The sequence below is a fragment of the Falco rusticolus genome, chromosome Z, assembly GCF_015220075.1.
Source record: "Falco rusticolus isolate bFalRus1 chromosome Z, bFalRus1.pri, whole genome shotgun sequence".
Taxonomy (NCBI): Eukaryota; Metazoa; Chordata; class Aves; order Falconiformes; family Falconidae; genus Falco; species Falco rusticolus.
In genome coordinates, this window is record NC_051210.1 from 64,796,243 (window position 1) to 64,814,352 (window position 18,110).

The 18,110-nt window shown below is 36.7% G+C and overlaps 1 protein-coding gene across 2 annotated transcripts in view; it reads right to left on the reverse strand.

The window, feature by feature from the left end:
• Positions 1 to 1,754: 1,754 nt before the first annotated feature.
• MAP3K1 (mitogen-activated protein kinase kinase kinase 1) overlaps positions 1,755 to 18,110 on the reverse strand; it is a 53,970-nt gene continuing 37,614 nt past the window's right edge. For both annotated transcript variants that reach the window (XM_037373704.1, XM_037373703.1), the window contains exons 7-20: positions 17,354 to 17,475; positions 16,542 to 16,623; positions 16,245 to 16,410; positions 15,197 to 15,481; positions 14,635 to 14,756; positions 13,459 to 13,550; positions 13,018 to 13,207; positions 11,404 to 12,685; positions 10,381 to 10,533; positions 8,992 to 9,154; positions 7,359 to 7,490; positions 6,251 to 6,393; positions 5,664 to 5,795; positions 1,755 to 4,392 (exon numbers count right to left, since the gene is read on the reverse strand). In XM_037373704.1, the coding sequence (XP_037229601.1) occupies positions 4,243 to 4,392; positions 5,664 to 5,795; positions 6,251 to 6,393; positions 7,359 to 7,490; positions 8,992 to 9,154; positions 10,381 to 10,533; positions 11,404 to 12,685; positions 13,018 to 13,207; positions 13,459 to 13,550; positions 14,635 to 14,756; positions 15,197 to 15,481; positions 16,245 to 16,410; positions 16,542 to 16,623; positions 17,354 to 17,475 (3,214 nt within the window). In that variant the 3' untranslated portion in view covers positions 1,755 to 4,242. The remainder of the gene's footprint in view (positions 4,393 to 5,663; positions 5,796 to 6,250; positions 6,394 to 7,358; positions 7,491 to 8,991; positions 9,155 to 10,380; positions 10,534 to 11,403; positions 12,686 to 13,017; positions 13,208 to 13,458; positions 13,551 to 14,634; positions 14,757 to 15,196; positions 15,482 to 16,244; positions 16,411 to 16,541; positions 16,624 to 17,353; positions 17,476 to 18,110) is intronic.

Below are 18,110 nucleotides of genomic sequence, written 5' to 3' on the forward strand. Positions count from 1 at the left end.
GCCTACCAAAGCAATGAAACAAGCAAAATTAACTCCCCCTCCCAAAGCCTTGCAAATATTTATAAATTGCCTCTTGCTCTGCTCCATATTAACTTTATTTCTGTTGTTGGCCTTGCACATCTTCTCCAAGAAGAGGCACCCAGCCATGTACATTGCAAACTGAATTAACTGAGGGAAATAAAAGGAAATGCCACAGTGGCCGCCTCAGCATGCTTTCTTGCCATCTTCTGGCATTTCTTGGTAACGACAGGGAAGGAAGGTCCCGGTCCCCAACCTGAATTCAACATTTCAGCAGCTGTGTGCCATAACAAGAAAACAACATGCACGTCAGCCACAGTAGATGCATATTGTGGCTCTTAAAAGCAAGACTGCCACATTAATGATTCAGCTCAGCAAGGAAGAAAAAGCAGCGAGAGAAAAGCCAGTAAGGGAAATAACGGTGTCTGGAGAGGTGGGCAGAGTCTGAACAGCCACGCGTACAAGTTGCCCACTCATATGATGAAGAGATACATGATCCTTGCAACACTCCAACACGTTCTGGAAGCAGTTGTTTACCTTTCAATGAGAACTTGCAATGACAGAACACTGTCAGCCTTCAACCGTCACGTAGAAAACAAACTGTAACTTGCCTACCAGAGAAATCAAAACGGGCAGAGTTTACTATCTGCCTGTGGAAGAACCGAACGTGCCCTTTGCAAACGAAGACATTTGGTTCTGTAAGTAGGTGTCTGACATTTACTGTCCGCTGCCAGGGACAGGTGGTCTCTGCCCTGCCTTGTTCCTAGAAAGGAGTTGGCAACAGCGCTGCAAGATTCAGTTCTATAGTAAATCAAATAAAGGAAGATACACTACACTGTTTATCTTTTATTTAATCCTTGTCATAAAGGAAAATTGACAGCATTTCTGTTAGTACATTTTTCTGATTTTAAAAATCAGATATTGGAATTAATCTGAAAATTTCTGCTGCCAATTGGCACGTCCATCTATCTGAAGAAAGTCACATAAGCAACGGAAACTATGAAGTGGTGATCCTTAAAAACACAGAATTTAGTAGACAAAGGCTACAGAACACCTGAACTTAATTTTCAGCTATGAAAAAATGGCTTAATTTTAAAAATATAAAAAAAACCCATGAACAAGACAAGCAACTGCTTGAAAGTCCTAGCTTTGCAGTATGTATTCAGATTGTCTGAAAAAGCAAAGGCTTACGTTTGCTACTTGAATCACAAGCAACAATAATTTCAGTGAAAACATCAAGTAGCAGATTAACTTCCAAGATACACCTCCAATGGCACCAGAACTGGTGTAACCAAACTGGCTCACCTAACCTGGTAATTAAGTTACATTTGTAGCAATGCAAATATGAGACATTTAGTGTTTGATCCAAGGGCATAAATGAGGTTCACAGATACAGTATTATTGTAAGGGAAGTTCCTACCTTTATTAGTAATTAAAAAAAAAAAATAGTGTTTGTTGCTGCCCTTTAGCTAAGCACTCTTTATGGATACACCCAAGATATAAGTCTATCAGCCAATACCCATTCATGTGTGTCATTTAATATTAGAAACTGCTTCATATATTGAATGTTGCATCGGAAATTGTGAATAAAGTATTTCTGGTACACTTCACTGTTTATACGCAGTAAATGAATGTGTTTACATAACAAAAGCAAAGGACACTATTTGTTCAAAAACTTTTATTTACTATAAAGACAAACCACCAAAATACGTACAAATTATACTATATAAAATTGGTTCAATGGGGTAAAAACTTTTAATTAAAATATCTTGATATATTTAAAATAACAAAGGATACAATGAAGCCAAATTTCTTAACCCAGAGATTTCTGTAAAATTTGCTTGCACAGTAAGGTGCTAATAGAAGTTAGCCCTTAAGCCCTGGAAGTCTTAGGAATCAGTCACATAGCAAATATAATTTCATTGTGAAAGTGAACTTTGGTAGAAGAAACTCTATAGGACACCTGAGGTAGTAGAAACTGGAATAAACAGCAGTAGACATTATTTACAACTTAAGTACCAAATAACATTAAGAACACAAAAAAAATAATTACACAATACAATTTTCAGTCCAGCTTTGATCCAAAGAAAATAAGAATATTACATCACATCTGCATTTTAAAAACACCACAATTACCAGCAAGCCAAGGGAAACACAAACAAACTCAAACAAATGCATTTGGACACCTAGAGGCAGTTTGAGTTTGAAATGTGGTAGGCATGGTGATCTACAAAGTAATACTGATTAGCTGAGGTTCATCAGTTTATACAGTTTACATTTCTGCCAGAAACAGTATTAATCTGACAACTGATCTTCCAGTACATGAATTGGCAAGAGTGCATCCTTTAAAGCTTGCACATAAGAAAGACTTGGAAACAATCTTATTAGAATGAGAAATTCTAAAGTGGTCAAAAAAAAAAAAGAGTCAAGTACAAAATACAAAACAGAGCTACCAAACTTCACATTTCGGTATTATCTTTTTAACTCTTCAAAGTCTGCCAATCTTCCAAAACAAAGGAATGTAAAATTTCCAAAAGAAACATTCACAACTAATGACACTGCTTTTTTTATTAGTATGAGCACTATCATTCCTGTAAACTTATCTTTAAGATGTTTTAATTCCAATTTGTATTGTATATTTTTAAGGTACTATAGCTTATTTAGTTTGTCCTGAGTCTTTGAAAATAACCAATTCTATTTCAGTCCAACAATCCAACTGGCTTCTGAAGAGTTAAAACACAAACAGTATTTATTTTCCAAAAAGATTAAACACAATCAATATTCGATTTAAAAAGATCCCCCTTTTAAAAAAGCAAAAGAAAAGCTGCCATTTTCCTTCAGGATTACATGCATCAGAATCTAAAAACCTGCCTTTAAAATAATTTTAAAAACATGTTTTTTTAAAAAAACACACACACCTGCTAAAAAACCACAAGTTTTGCACTACAGGTGAAGCTTTACTTCACATTTTACTTTATCTTGCTTTTCAAGTCCAAGTTTGTTTCTTGTTAAAATAAATACCTTTCTTATGGTAATATTTTTAACATTTTCAAATAATATTATCACTAAATGGCTACAGTAAATCGATGATGTATGGCAGAAGGAAAACAGCAGGTAAAACTTAGTTATCAGTAGAGAACATGACCTCAGTTTTGTTACACAAAGGATGAGATTTTCTCACAGTTGGCACGTGCTCCCACTAAGTACAGGTCAGTCTCCCCAAAAATTTAATGGGAGCTTGGTTTCGAGCCTTTGACATGAAACCTCTCTACATGATTTGCCAGAAGAAAATGCTATATGAAAAGAAGGCTCAACAATTTAGGATGATTCAGACTAGGTTGTTTTATGCAGAACAATCTTGTTTTTCCTGGTTTATCTTTTAAATAACCTATACTATCAGAGCCTTCAACACTGCCTTGTTGAAGGCAGCATTTTATTTTTTCCAGATTTCCAGCAAATCTGTTTTAAAAAAAATCTTGTGTCAGCAAGATATTTCATGACACAGCTTGCATCTTTTTCTAAAGACTATTTTAAAAGATCCCCTTTCCCTCAAAGTTAAAAAAAAACAACAAACAAACACTAACAAAACAATGAAAGCAAACTTTTAATTTCAAAAGAAATTACATGGCCAGCAGTAAACGCACAGTGAACCATAACTGCCTGCTCTTACTTTAAGGAAGGCAAAAAGTCTTTTTTATGAAGTATTCATTAATGTTTGGATTTGTTACTCAGAGAACTTTGTGTGCTTAAAAGGAACAGATACAGAACTTCCTTTTACTAGTCCTGAAAACTGATTTATTGCAGAACTCTGCTTACATCTACATGACGTGAACTGGAACTGATTGCTATATCAAAAAAGATCTTGAGCCCCTCAGCTCCTAATATTGCTGAAAAAGTGCTCCAAATAAAATAAAAATCATTTATCTGCTAAATAATCATGCAGATTTAAGGACAAATGCTTTTGTGTTCACATAGAGCCAGATGTTTGAAAAGGCACAGTTTACAAATCTCTGCACAAGTTCTGAAACATTGCATACTAAGCTTAGGTAAAGATCTCGATTTGTCAATCACATACTTAGGTAGGGTCCTCCACTTGCCTTAAGTCCTTGATGTATCTGTCATTAAGGCCAGCAGAATATAATTGCTGTGCTTAACTGCACTGCAGGACAGTTATTGTATATTCAGTAGCATCTTCTTCAGTATATTAGCCTTACACATAAGTAGCTACCATGTAGTACGGAAGACTGGGTGTTTCAGCAGTTCCCTTGATGGGGGTCTGTCCTGAGGTTGAAGTTCCAAACACCGAAGAGTCACGTCTTTCAAGCCAGGAGACAGATGCGTTGGGATTGATGGAGCAGTAGTTGCACTAGCAATCTGAACAAAGGGAAAAAAAATTTTAGAGGCCAGTAAATTTTTAAGCCCCCTTTCCTACTCCAAAAGCCTTCCACAAGCTGATCATTTTTGGCTAACAAGTTATGAGTTTTTGCTCCACTTAGCATATTTCCTACCGCAGTTTCAAGATTACATTACTGCTTCCATTTTATAAAATGGATCTTAACTTGCCCTTATGCCTACTGCCTTTCACAGTCTGCCTCTCTCACTTTTTCTCTAAATTTTCTTCTCACAGCAAGATTCTGCAGCAACCATCTGCTGAGCAGGCCATAAGAAAAGCTCTCATGCTATACGTATGGATATTCTTTACTCTGCTAGTTGCTACCACTGTCAACTGGCCTAAGCCAACATGGAGATTTATTAAGCTGAGCAATGTTACATTATGATACATTAAGCTGGGTATGTTCTCTTGCACTGCCTTTACCACATTTCTGCTACCACCCCAGGATGCAGATCACTCGCAACCAAATTAATTTTGGTTAATTAAGTTAAGCAAGGCGATTGAGAGGCACCACCAGATTCACACAGACACAAGACAATTACAAACTCCTATCACAGTGATATGTACTTAATTAGAATACATCTCAATACTGCTGTGCTAGTTCTGTTTTGTGGGAACTCTTTCTTCACCCATGCTAGTGAAAATGCTAATAATCCCCTTCTCCACTTGCAGCAGTATTTTCTACAGTCATACCTTATTCAAATCAGTCAGGAGATGAACTGTAGAAACATGAATGCCAACATGGATGACTAGAAAAGGGAGCAGCAACATTCATACAGAGCGTGGCATAATAGTAAAAATCTTTCAGCAAAGTCTGAACGTGGAACATCAGGTTTTTACCGAAGGACATTCCCCACTATGAAGTATGAATACATACATACATGTTTTATGGTGGAAAAACTTCTTTTGCTCCTGTATTTTACAGGATTGTAAGAAAGAGTTCAAATCCTCGTGTGCTGTCTAGAGTCAAGGTCAACTCATCCCCAGATATTTTTTTAGCCTGTTACACTACGGTTTTATATCTTACAACAGGGCTTTTCCTGCATATTATTGTGTTGGAAGCCTTTTTTTTTTTTTTGAACAAGCAAGTATAATTATGTTGGTATCAGTATTGATTTTGTACTAACAGCTCCAGTATTAAGAAGAGCTACTGGAACAACCCCTACTAGTATACTTTTCTAAAATTCACATTACTGTATATGAAATTAGGCAGCACCTCTTGCGGCATAATGGCAGCAACAAAATACCTCACCTTAAATATCAGAGCAAGATGATTGGAGTGTTTCTCTGCATTCCAGGGAGGTTTAGCACAAGCCATTTCTATAACAACACAGCCAACGCTCCACACATCACAGCTCCTACCATACTGCTGACCTCTCAGAACCTGGACAGACAAACAGACCAAAGCTTAGATTATCTGCTTCAGCGTCTCTTAACTGTAAATACTTTAGATGCAAAAAAATATTATTAACCAAGTGCATTCTGATTAACGTTTCAGGTTGAGAATGTGATCAGTGATGTAAATGGCACAAGATTTACACAGCTGTAGAGAGCTAGTAAATAAAATGCCTGATAAGGGACAAAGCCAAGTTAGCTTCTGACCAAATGGTCATTTGGGTTCTCATAACAATATTCATGATAGGTACATCTTGTAACAAACTACTTAAAACAACTTCGACAGAGAGAAATAAGTGTCATCATGTCGGAATCATTCCTATTCTTTATAAAAAGCACATTTAAACCATGTTTGAAGCATTTACAGCAATTTTCTGTTATTTAGAATTAGCTTAAAGAGTGCAAACAAACTTTTGGAAGTAACTTCCCAAACTGGTTTCTTACCTCTGGTGCCATAAATGCAATAGTTCCCAACAACTGTCCCTGAAACTCCCCAGCACCAGTTCCTTTTGATGCCAACCTGGCTGCAGCTCCAAAATCAGCAATTCTTAATCTATGACCTGTGCTGTCAATTAGCAAATTGGCACCTGTCAACAGCACAATAAAAATACTGCTAGTTGGCTTTCTATTAAAGGCAAAAGGGTGAACATTTCAGAACTATAAATAGGCTGACATTCCCCACCCCCAATATCATGGAAATAAAATCAAGGACACTGTCTACTAATGTCACTTTTCTGTTATGCCTGAATGATACTGCACACAGCTTGGGGCTGTCAGAGATTTAGAGAAGCAATCAAACTTTCAAAGTAGGGCAAACACAGGATTCTGGAACAACGCCTGGATATGGAATAATGAAAGGAAACAGTGACCTAAAACCCTGGAGGTTTTCATTGCCTGCAGCTCCCTATGAAATTTAAACTTACTTCAGCCTTAAGCAACTTTGAATTGTCTTGGAGAGAATTACAGAACAATCGAAGTTTTCCTATTTTAAGATGACTATTAAAGACAAATATTTGTCATTACTATGCTGCTACTTATATGGATATCTCTCCAGTTCATGGACAGCTATAGTGACATTAAAGGGAAAAGTTTATTAAGACAGGTATTCCCCAATAAAGTCCACATATTCCCCAAACACAGTACAACTATATTTATGTTCAATTAGGATGAAGGAAGAAAACTCATCACAGCATTCCTATATATTAGAAACCTGACCTCTATCTTGGCTTGTTCACAGATTTTAGCATCAATTCAGTGTAAACATCTACATTAAATTAACTAGCAATCTTTAAAACTATATGGCAACTTCATATTTTGAATAAATTGACAAAAACAATTTTTCTAAACTATTGGCATGGGTAGCAAATATCCCCAAGCATGCTATGAACGTTCTGATTAATTTTAGCAACTAAAGGTTCTTAAGAATGATCAGACAAGCCCAACAGAAATACCACTCTTGAGATGGTGTCTGAAAGAAGCAATAGGTCTCAAGCCAAAATAGATGCTGCTTTCTGAATATTCTTTCTTAAAAGATATTCTAAGTAATTCTCACCTTTAACATCTCTATGGATTATCTGATTCTCATGGAGGTAAGAAAGGCCACGTAACAGTTGTTCTATGTAATTAATAATAACAGATTCTTTGAAGGCTCCATATTTACTTAACAAATGAGCAACTGAACCCCCTAGAAGATAAAAAAATACATTGTATTAACACTTATATTTTGTACTAGTAGAATGCAACACTGCCCACTAAAATTGGAACTTGGTATTGGTGTTCCTAATTTGTAAGTACATTTCTCCCCTGCCAAAAAAAAAAACAAACCAAAAGTTTCACAGGCAAAAGGTAATATACTTGGTTACTTCATTACTTTCTACCTGGAACTGTATACATTAAAGACTTAAGCCTTCATGCTTCCTAATGGTTTCATACTTCCTTAAAAGAATGTACAAATCCTTTTGTGTACAAAGAAAGTACTCTTGCTAGTAAAAACTTACACATTTATTCACATTTTGCATTTACATTTATGCTGCAGAACACTAGCTTTCTTTGGGGCAATAGACAGTTGCAGTCTCCAGTAAGTGTTCCCTTTAAGGATCTTAATTTACTTTTGTTACCACCCAAGTACCAATATATACAAGCAATGAGCAAACAAGGAAAAGCAGTATCTTCCTCTGTTTTCCAAAATTGGTATATAGAGCCTCAAGATTTTGGATTTCCATTGTGTCTGTCAAACTATACTAATCTAACTTTGGCTTGAATGAGGTAAAGACAAATCCTGACATTTACTTATTTGAATAATATTATCTTGGAAAAAATGTTCTTTAAAAAGTTAAGTACTCTTAGTTTCGAGAAAATATTTTCTGCACTACTTCTTGTAGTAACACATACTTGAGCTTTGCTTGTTAGCACTCTGGTATTGCTAAGTGGTTTCTGCCAAAGAACTTAAGTCAAGGTACAAAGCTGTCTTTTCTGAAGACTAAGGATGTATCCAAATCTAGTCTTGGTAAGTGGACAACAACAATATATAATCCCATTCATAAAAATCAATAAAGCTCCTTCTTAACAAAAAGATACATATTTTCTTGTCCCTGCTCTATACAATAATGAGAAATTTCACTAAATTAGCACTTAAAATACATTTGAAATTTGAACAAGTTTTTCCCAAAGCATCCTGCTTACTACCTATTATTAGAAATTTACTTTAAGGTCTAAAATGCCTTTGCATGTCACCTCACACAATTTTTATGAAAATGCGTGAGACAAAAACAAATGACAGGTATTCCAAATTTTCTAGGAAAGTTACTAAATATAACTTAGCTGCAGGTACACTGAAAATGTAACTGTTTGATGTACTTCCAGGTGAAGTGCCTGTCTCTCAAAATTTCTAACCCCTCCTTTAGATTCAGAAATTGAGAAAAAAACCCGAATTTTTGTTCGGGGCTTCCAATTGCTTTAACTTTATGACAGATTAGGTATGGAACATTCCACATCAAAAAAAGTATGCACCAGTAAGAATTTTGCTACAACCACTTAAACTGTTCTGTAAGTAGACGTTTATACTGGATACCAACAGCAATGAAAACATGAATTTGCAAACTGAAGCGATGCAAGATGCAGTATGAAAGTACTTAGTTCAAGACTCAACTGATATTTCAATTTTCTTTGGCATAGTAGTTGTTTACCTGCCATCCATTCAATAAAGAGGTTATAGTTGCTCTTCTCACATGTAGCACCCAGCATTCGAATAATGTTAGGATGGTTCAGATGACTCATCATCCTTATTTCTTCTCTCAGCGCTTCAACTACCTCTTCTTGCTCAGATGATGTGTTCCTGACATATGTTACCTGTTTTGAAATATTGTATTTAGAATTACCTGACATAATAATCAGTCCTGTACCACCTGCTTCAGTAGTGTAACAAGAATGCATGGTTTTCCACCCTTGCTGGAAACAGCAAGTATTCTTTTATCTCAAGCCCCTTTGGTTGGGAATGTATCTCTATGTGAGTTAATCATAGAAAGTTAAGAGTGACCTTCAGGGGAAATACCAATAAAAAAATCTCTTCAAGCATGGAGTGAGGAAACTTCCTTCTTGACTCTCCTCTGCTTAAAGCAGGAATTTTTTTTTTCCAGATGTTGAAGAAAAGGAGGAAAGATAAGGCCTCAAACAGGATTCTGACAGCATTGTTATTGATAAGGCTTTTACCAGTTTAACCATACCACCTGTTTTATAACTAAACCACTTATCCCAGAAATTCAGTTGCAGGAGCATGGGGAAGGAGCAGATCAGAAGTAATTTAATGGAACTGGAGCCAATTCCAGCTCTGATCCATACTAAGTCTGAAATAACGGTATGCTGCAGAGAATTTTACTTGGGCATGAGAATCAACTCTGCAGAAGCAGCCTCAACTAACAGGTGTAAGGTAATTCTAGAATTAATAAGAAAATGTTAGGACTAAGATTCTCCCTGTGTTGGTATCACTGATTCAGGCCTACGGCACCATAACATGTAAAAGATGTAATCACATCTGGAACCTTGAAAAAAAAAAATATTGAGTGAAGCGTGTGCATTTAGGCCTCTTTTCTCAGTCACACTACGTTATCTGTTGATTTAAATGCTAAAAATACTTGCCTCAAAGTTGGCTGCTGGATCAGAGAAAATCAGCATTAAACTACATTTCCTCTGCTTAAACTGTTTTAGGAAAAAAAAGTCTTGACAGGTATGGGGAAACTACTTTTAACAGCTACCTTGCAAATAGGGCATTAATTTGGAATCATGTTATCTGGACTCCATTCCTAACTCTGTCACTGAATTATGAACCTGGTTATAGAAAAAAATGCACTTGAACTGTGAAGGAAAATGAGCATATAGGTGAAAAAACCTGAAAATATTAAGCTAATACCATGCACGTAAAGACTTTTTATTATGTGTTTTGTGAGAACACATGACAGGGAGCAGAGGAAGCAAGGAATACAAGAAGTGTGTGAAAGCAGAGAGCTTTTATATTTGCTATTCCAAAGAAATATACAAGCACAATATATTCAAGAAAGTGAAGTATTTGAAGTATTTACCTGTTTTACAGCCATTAATGTCCCCGTTCCTACATCTTGAGCTTGGTAACAGGAAGAGAAGGCTCCAAGACCGATCTGCTGACCTTTAAGCCATTCTGCATCTTCTCTGTAATGGTGTTTTGCTTTGGTATGTCCAGGCAGGGTTTCTGGTGTCTGCAAATTAAATTCCAAGTCAATTCCATACTTACTGGCACGCATCTAAAATGAAGACATTCTGGAAGGTTACAAAATATCCAAGCTTATATGTCTCTTCTCTCCCTTACAGTTCTTTATACTGCACATTATACATTTTCCAGGTGAGACCAAACATCAGTGTATTTTGTAATCCACATACTCCTACTATATGTAAGAACACAGAGCCTCCTCTGTATTACTACCTGAAGGTGAAAGGCAAGATTTAAGGACACAAAGAGGAACAAGACTTTTTTCTTTTCCTAATCTCACACGTTGTTAAGGTTTTAGTTAGCACCTATATTAAACACATTAAAATCATGTTGTTTTCTATGCTTCACATGTTACCCTATGCAAAGGATCACAAATAAAATACTCCTTTCTCTGTTCTTATTTCTTGTGCTTTTATCTATTTGCAAAAAAATATTTTTTTTCTGACTTCTGAGGTACATTACATCTTCTATTTCAAGATGTGCCGACAAGATCTCCACCCTTTCTTTCCGACACTGGTTTGGTTTTATACAATTGCCTCCAAAGTCAGGGAGCATTAAGACTCAGTACTGTTCTACTTCTGCTTAAAACTTTTGCTCTCATTTCCTGGTTTCCCCACTTCTAGGCTACCTTCTTTGCCATCTGGTACATGGCATGGTGTTTCTCTTCCAAATACCTTCTCTAAACTAATTAATAACCATGGAAATGTTCTGTTAGCACCCTCAACTGGCAGACTTTATACTCCAACTCCTAGGAGAGTGTACTGAGTACCTTTCTGTTTTACATAGCTTCAGAAATACATAAACAGCACTGCTTTATAAGGTCAGTGAACCTAGGCTAAATTCCCATATGTATACTTACATCCTGCTGAATGATTATAATATCTTCACCATTTTCGACCTGTAGCTGGGGAATAATTGGCAGGGCATCTTGAGACGCTGACATTGCCATTGCAATAGCTAAAGCTTCCTCCTCTTCAGCTTCCATCTTTTCCTTGCATTTTTGATTATGATTTACATCATCTTTGTAAGTATCATCGTTTTCTGCCCGCTCTGGAGAAAGAACTGCAACTTCAGACTTGAACGTAACTGTGCCATCACCCGTTGGCATGGATGCCTCCAGCAGGTCCTCGATACTGGAATTGAGCTCTGCATTAACATCCAAACGACATCTTTCATCTACGGGTGTGAACACCGTCTCCTCACTTGGTATAACCGCACTGCTACTGCTACTACTACTATTGCCATCACACTGTGAAATACCATTCAGGTCAAGTGTCATGCTATTTTTTAAGGTTTCTCCCTGCTTGTTCACATCACTTGGGGTGGGTCGTGATGGCTTTGGCCTGTGTATGTGACTGGATGGCAATGGCCTGGCTTGAGTAAAAACTGGAGAAAGCTTCTCTGGTTCTTTATTTTCAGAACAGTTTCTCTGAAACTGGAGAGAAAGTTTCCGCTGTGTTTGAGGAGAAAGTGAGGGGATTTTACAGGGAACGAATCCCTGAGGTCTGAGTTTAGAGACATCTGCTACAGTGCCAGCTGGTACAGATGGGTTTGAAGGAGACAGAAGCATTGGGAATAGTGACTGGGAATGACTGGATGAGGCATAAGAGTTCAAACACTGACTGTGGGGTTTTCCTTTTGTTTGAATGGCTGGCTTTGGTTGCTCTGTGGTTACTGATGAAACAGGAAGGCCCACAGTAAGGCCAGCCAGTGTCTCAGCAATGTCCTCTGGACTGGCGCTCATTTTTTTATCACTTAAACCTTTCCCACTTTTCCCTGAAAACTGGACAGTATTGTTAGGGGTATTACTTTCTGTAGCTTCTGGAGAGTTATCTGGTACGGGTAGGGGCAAGAAGTCTTCACGTTGACATTCCCCAGAGTGTATTTCTTCCATGCCTAGCTGGATGGCTTCTGCAATTTCCATTTCATCTGCTATCGCCATCAGACGTCGACGCATTCTTGCATAATGAGTTGAGCTTGTCACACTCAACATTTCTAACAGCTTTACAAAAACATGGGGCACTCTTGCCACCATTCTTGCTGCACTCAAAAATACTCTCCGCGATAGTTTACCAACCATTGAGTGTGAATTGTCAATTGACTGCAAGGCGAAAGTTAGGAGGGAAAGAAGTTTCTTATACCTAACAAAACAAACAAACAAACAAAAAAAGAAAAAAAAGGTGTTTTATATGCTGATATGCTCTAGTTAACTAGTGCTAAGAGAGACATTTCAAGATAATGTATTTAGCCATCAGTTCTGCAGTAGAAAGGCGATTTATTGCTGTGCTGGTACTTCAAAACTGATTCACAGGTCAGAAGTTTTTAAAAAGACAGCCATTTACTTAATGAAGTAAGCGCACTTCTGCCTATAAATACATACTATTCGTTTACAGGAATTACAATATTTTTTTTAAGAAATCAATACTGCAAATACAACCATGAAGAGTAATAGTTTCATAATGTAAGAAAGTACCTGTCTACTACAGTATCAGCCTGTAAAACATCTCCACAGACAATGTGGGGGTAAAAGTCACCAGGAAATTCCAACAGAAGTCTGTCTATTAGACAAAGTCGCCCCAGTAGCGCTTGCCAGTTGCTAGATTCAGTTTGTGTTCCAAGAATACAATTTAAGACATAATCAACACCACCAATACCAATGGACCCTATAAAAAAAAGTTGATAAAGACAGGGATTAGGTATGTTCACTATCTAAACTAATATCTAAATAAAGGTCAGGATTGTATCATACAGAAATACACATTGTGTGCCCAAATTACTCCCCCTGCCAAACTGCTCAGAGAAATACTGTTCTTTTTGCCATACTGATATTGGATAAGTCCAGTATTAAATTTAAAACACTTCAGTATATTTGCTTGTAACTGTAGATCAATCATATATGAAGAGCTATTATTACCAGATTTAAGGATCTCTCTCCCGACTGCCAGCTCGCCTGCTTGGCCTTTACACATCTCCAATAATGTTGAGACTGAAAGTTGACTTGTTCGACTAGAAGACATTAAAACAAAAAAATAACACTTTTAGCAAACGCTTTCAAGGAAAAAACATTCTGATCATTTTATTTCAATAATCATTAGCTTAGAATTGTGCATGAGAAGTTTTATTTATTCCACAACATTTCTATATCCTCTGTCCAATCAATTTATTCCACAACATTTCTATAAACCTCTATCTGTAAACTACCAATAGTTGTGACTTTTTTTTTTTTTTTTTTTTACAAGGATACTTCCAGGAAAGTAATGTCTATCACTAACAAACAAAAACCCAAATAGGACCTTATCCTATAGCAAAAAGAGGCCAAGTCCAGAAAGCCAGCAACACAAGGAACAGTTCTATTCCACTTAACTTTAGACTATTCCACTTTTGCTGGGGCATCTCTAGTTTCAGAAGAAATGCTGCATAGAAACTAAACCTAGAGACAAAAGTCAAGCTAGTGGACTTCTGCATCAAGTTTACAGTACAGATGAAGAAACTGTTGGTCTGGCAGAACAGATATGGGTAGCTTGGGATAGGAAGACAAGGCCTACTCAAGCTAGAAATGTCAAGAACATTCACTCAGAATAGCCATCTCCTAACAGTCCACTGAAATAAAATGTAATGTTAATGCTTCATGGCACAGATGTACAACAGCTTTTGTTGAAGTAGGAAACATACAAAACTGCCAACTGCTGAGGGTACTTGCTGACTACTTAAAAGGTGAGCCTTGAGAATTCAAACAAAGCAGTGTCAATTGAGATGGAACAGATGGTTCATGACTGCACCTAACATCTTCCTTTATTTTAGGGGGGAGGGGAAAAAGGGCCTTATGAAAGCAAAGTATCATTTAAATTCTGTAAGTATTGGAAAAATAAAACCAGGTGCCTTCAAAACTTACATCTTTCAAGCCAGAAGTTTTTTGGTAGTAATCAGACTTTGACAAAAACATGACATACATTTACATATATGACCCACACATTTTATTTCACCACCAACTATAAGTGGTCTCATAGTTCCACATAAATAGCAACTAACGAAGCTTCAAGACATTTCAGTAACAATCCAAAAATGAATCTGATGTTCATAGACACCATACCTGTTGGCATCTGCACATTTAACTAATATTGTCTCTACAACTGGCTTGAGAAGTCGCTGTAGTTTGGTCCTCTCTGCCAAAGTATGACAGGGAGTATATACCAGCATGGCTCTTAGTGTTTTCTAAAAGAAAGGAAAAAAGCAGTACGTATGAAATCAAATTAACTACACAATTATTTTTTTGTAAGAGTTGTATATATATGTATACATTTAAGAGTTGTAAATAGTTTTATATAAATTGCATTTAAAATATCACTGAAATGTTCAAAGGATAGGTAGCTTACTACATATTCACTGTTAGAATTAATCACATATTCTTTGAGATTGGAAAGAACCTAGTCATTCAATTACTGTTAATTCTTAGGACTGTAGCAAGCATTTCCTTATATTTGGCCAGCAGAGTCAAGTCATTTCACTCTTGCTCTCAGATGATGGTTAAAAGTCAAGTCATCAGTGGTGCTCAACAACTACTTGGATTCCTGACTTCGTATACCTCTTTCCTTTCCCTCCCCTTGAAAAATGAAGTAACTGAAATTACTGGAATACAACAAACAACTACTTACTAAAGCAGCAACATATACTTTGTAGACAGGGTCAGCACAGACCATGGACAGCACACTGCAGCAGGATTCCACCACCACATCTCCTGAGATACTGGTCTGAGATGACCCACTAGCTGCCCCCAGAGCTCCAGCACTTGTTCCATTGCTACTTCCAGAATTTCCAGTGCTTTCACCATTAGCCAGTAATAGAGCACCACTAACATCATGGGAAAGACGTCTAAGTGCCATCTCTCGTATATTCCAGTTTCGAGAAAACAAGCAGCCAACTAACTCCATTCCAAATACCTGCCAAGGAAAAAGCAATGTTACAGGAGTCAAACTGAATAATACTGCAACTAAGAGGAGAAATCAAAAAGAGCAAAGAAATGTTTCTGCTGAAAAATCACCTTAAAAAGTCTGACAGGAACCATATGTTAAAAGAAGATTATGTGACAGAAATGAAACATCATAAATGGTAAGCTATCAGTTCTCCAAAAACTCTGTTAAGTGGGAGGATGACTGTATGAATGATTTCATTCACTTTGAATTTTAATTATTCAGAATGGAGTTTGTTTCTATAGACATTGATGTAAACAACCTTGAAGCCACAGTCTGGCTATACCAGACAAAAATTACAGCAGACATCCAGACAGTACAAGTCCTCCCGCTTTTAAGTGTATGACCCCTGCTCAGCTGAACCCTGAACCCTCAGGTGACTCTATAGGGTTGGGGTCATTCAGCTCCTGCAACACAACTTGGATAACATTAAGTGCCAGCTTTGTATGTATGTGACACTTGCACAACCAAAACTAGAGTTAAAAATAATACATTTTATTACATGGACCTTTAATATGAGGCCCAAGATAAAGTCCAAAACTGAAACCCCAGTTCAAACAAGACTGGAAAACCTTCTCTTCTGATGAAAGTTAATATAATTATTTCCATTAATAACCAACCATAAAGCTGATGGGAGCCAGAATAAATTTTTCAATTGTTGATCTGACAAACCTAGAAAAACAGTTCAAAATAAGCTGTTACACTGGAAGCTTCTTTTACAAAGTAAAATTACCTGAATCCATGGCTCAGCTAAATCTTTATAGGCAGAAGGGATCTGCTGGACCCCATAATGAGTAAGGTTAAAATTGCTCTCTTGGGTTCTTCTCTGTGATCCAGCTGTAGATTGTTGCTGAACTACATGGACAACAGAAGAATCCACAGGGCTTGGCAATTCATGACTACAGGTTAACAACAAATAACACGGATTAACAAATGAAACATATGCTGAAGTAAATACTTCAGCATATTTAGAAGCATCCACTAAGGATCCAGAAACATATAGTTTGTTACATACAGACTGAATCTTTACCTATAGAAATCATGAGACCTCCATTTAGATCTACAAAGAGGACAGATAAGTGGTTCTCTGTTTCTTCTGCATTCTTCTGCCCCTGGAACACAGCAACAGGATAATATGCACTTGAGTTTTACAATGTATAAAACCAGAACAAAAAGTTTTGCTGAAGAATGTTAAGTTTCAGGTTAAACACTTCAGAACTGAGGCATTTACAGCAGCCTGATAAATATGGGCTTTTAAACAGTTTGTGCATGTAGAAATCCTTCCGTTTAGCACTACCACTAATATTAAAAGTTACAAACTGAAATGCGATGCCTTTTCAACCTCAAACATAGACAATACTTTCCTAAAATATTAAAATATGGCAGATGGAATTTTATTTGTTAAAGCGAACTATTTATATTTCTTAATGTAGTATGCAAACATACTGTGTATTTCACTGTATAATCCTAGCTGATAGTAGACGACTTCCATACATTCCAATGACAAGTCACAGAGGGCTCAAAGTCTGTTCCTAACCTTGCTCTAGTTGGACATAATCTCACTCAGGTAAAAGAGGCTCAGACTTCTAACTCTGTAGTTAACTTCTTTCTCAAAGCATCAAATAATAAACTGGACTTGTGAATAACTGATAAGATATGACCTATTAATAGTACCTGAATGATATCAAGCTCTCAAAGGGCTACCACACATTACTTAAGAGCAGGTTTCTGGGTTTTTTTTTACTTTAAAATAAAAAAAAAAAAAATGAAAACACGGTAAGTTACAATAATTTTGCATATTTAGAGTCATCAGAACTTAACCAGATGAAGATGACAACATACATATTGACATGCAGTGGTGGTGTAATTTGTTCCTGCAGCCATCTTCACAAACAGTTAGGCTCTCTTCATCCAGCATGCCTAACAAACAAATGGGGCACATCTGTTCTTCTTCATCCTTCATACTGTAAAAAATAGTATTTGTGATTGTAAAAGTGCCGTATCAGAATTTAGAACAGGTGTCAACAGTGAAAAAATAAGAACTTCCAGATTGGAACAATTACTTCTAAACAACTATAGGCTATACATGAATGATTCTCCTAAACATTGGTCTGAGTAAGCAAGCAACCACATTTTTAGAAGCACTGAGTACAGACAACACCGTTGAAATGAAAAGGAAAGCCACAAAACACATGACATCTTTTCAAACTAGGTCAGATACCAATTAGAGATTGAAAGGCTCAGCCCTGGTCACTTAACATTATTTTTCTTTTAACAAACCATCCTTTGGTTTTCTATTTATAATTTTGTTTTGAAAAACTTCTTAGTTTTTATATTTTGAAAGCTACCCACATTTTTTTCCATCACACTCCTTTCACTGTGTTGAGTCACAAGGTGGTCTTTAGTCCATTACAGGGAACTGTAAATACTATTTGATGAATGTATGCAAAACTCAAAATTAAGGGAAGGTAACAGCCACTGAAGAATTTTCTACCACTAACAGAAACAAATGCAATGGATTCACATGAATGCTAACATACCTACAAGTCATGTGTAGATTTTTAAAAACTCATTCTCCTTGTTTGTCGTGTTGTGTCCA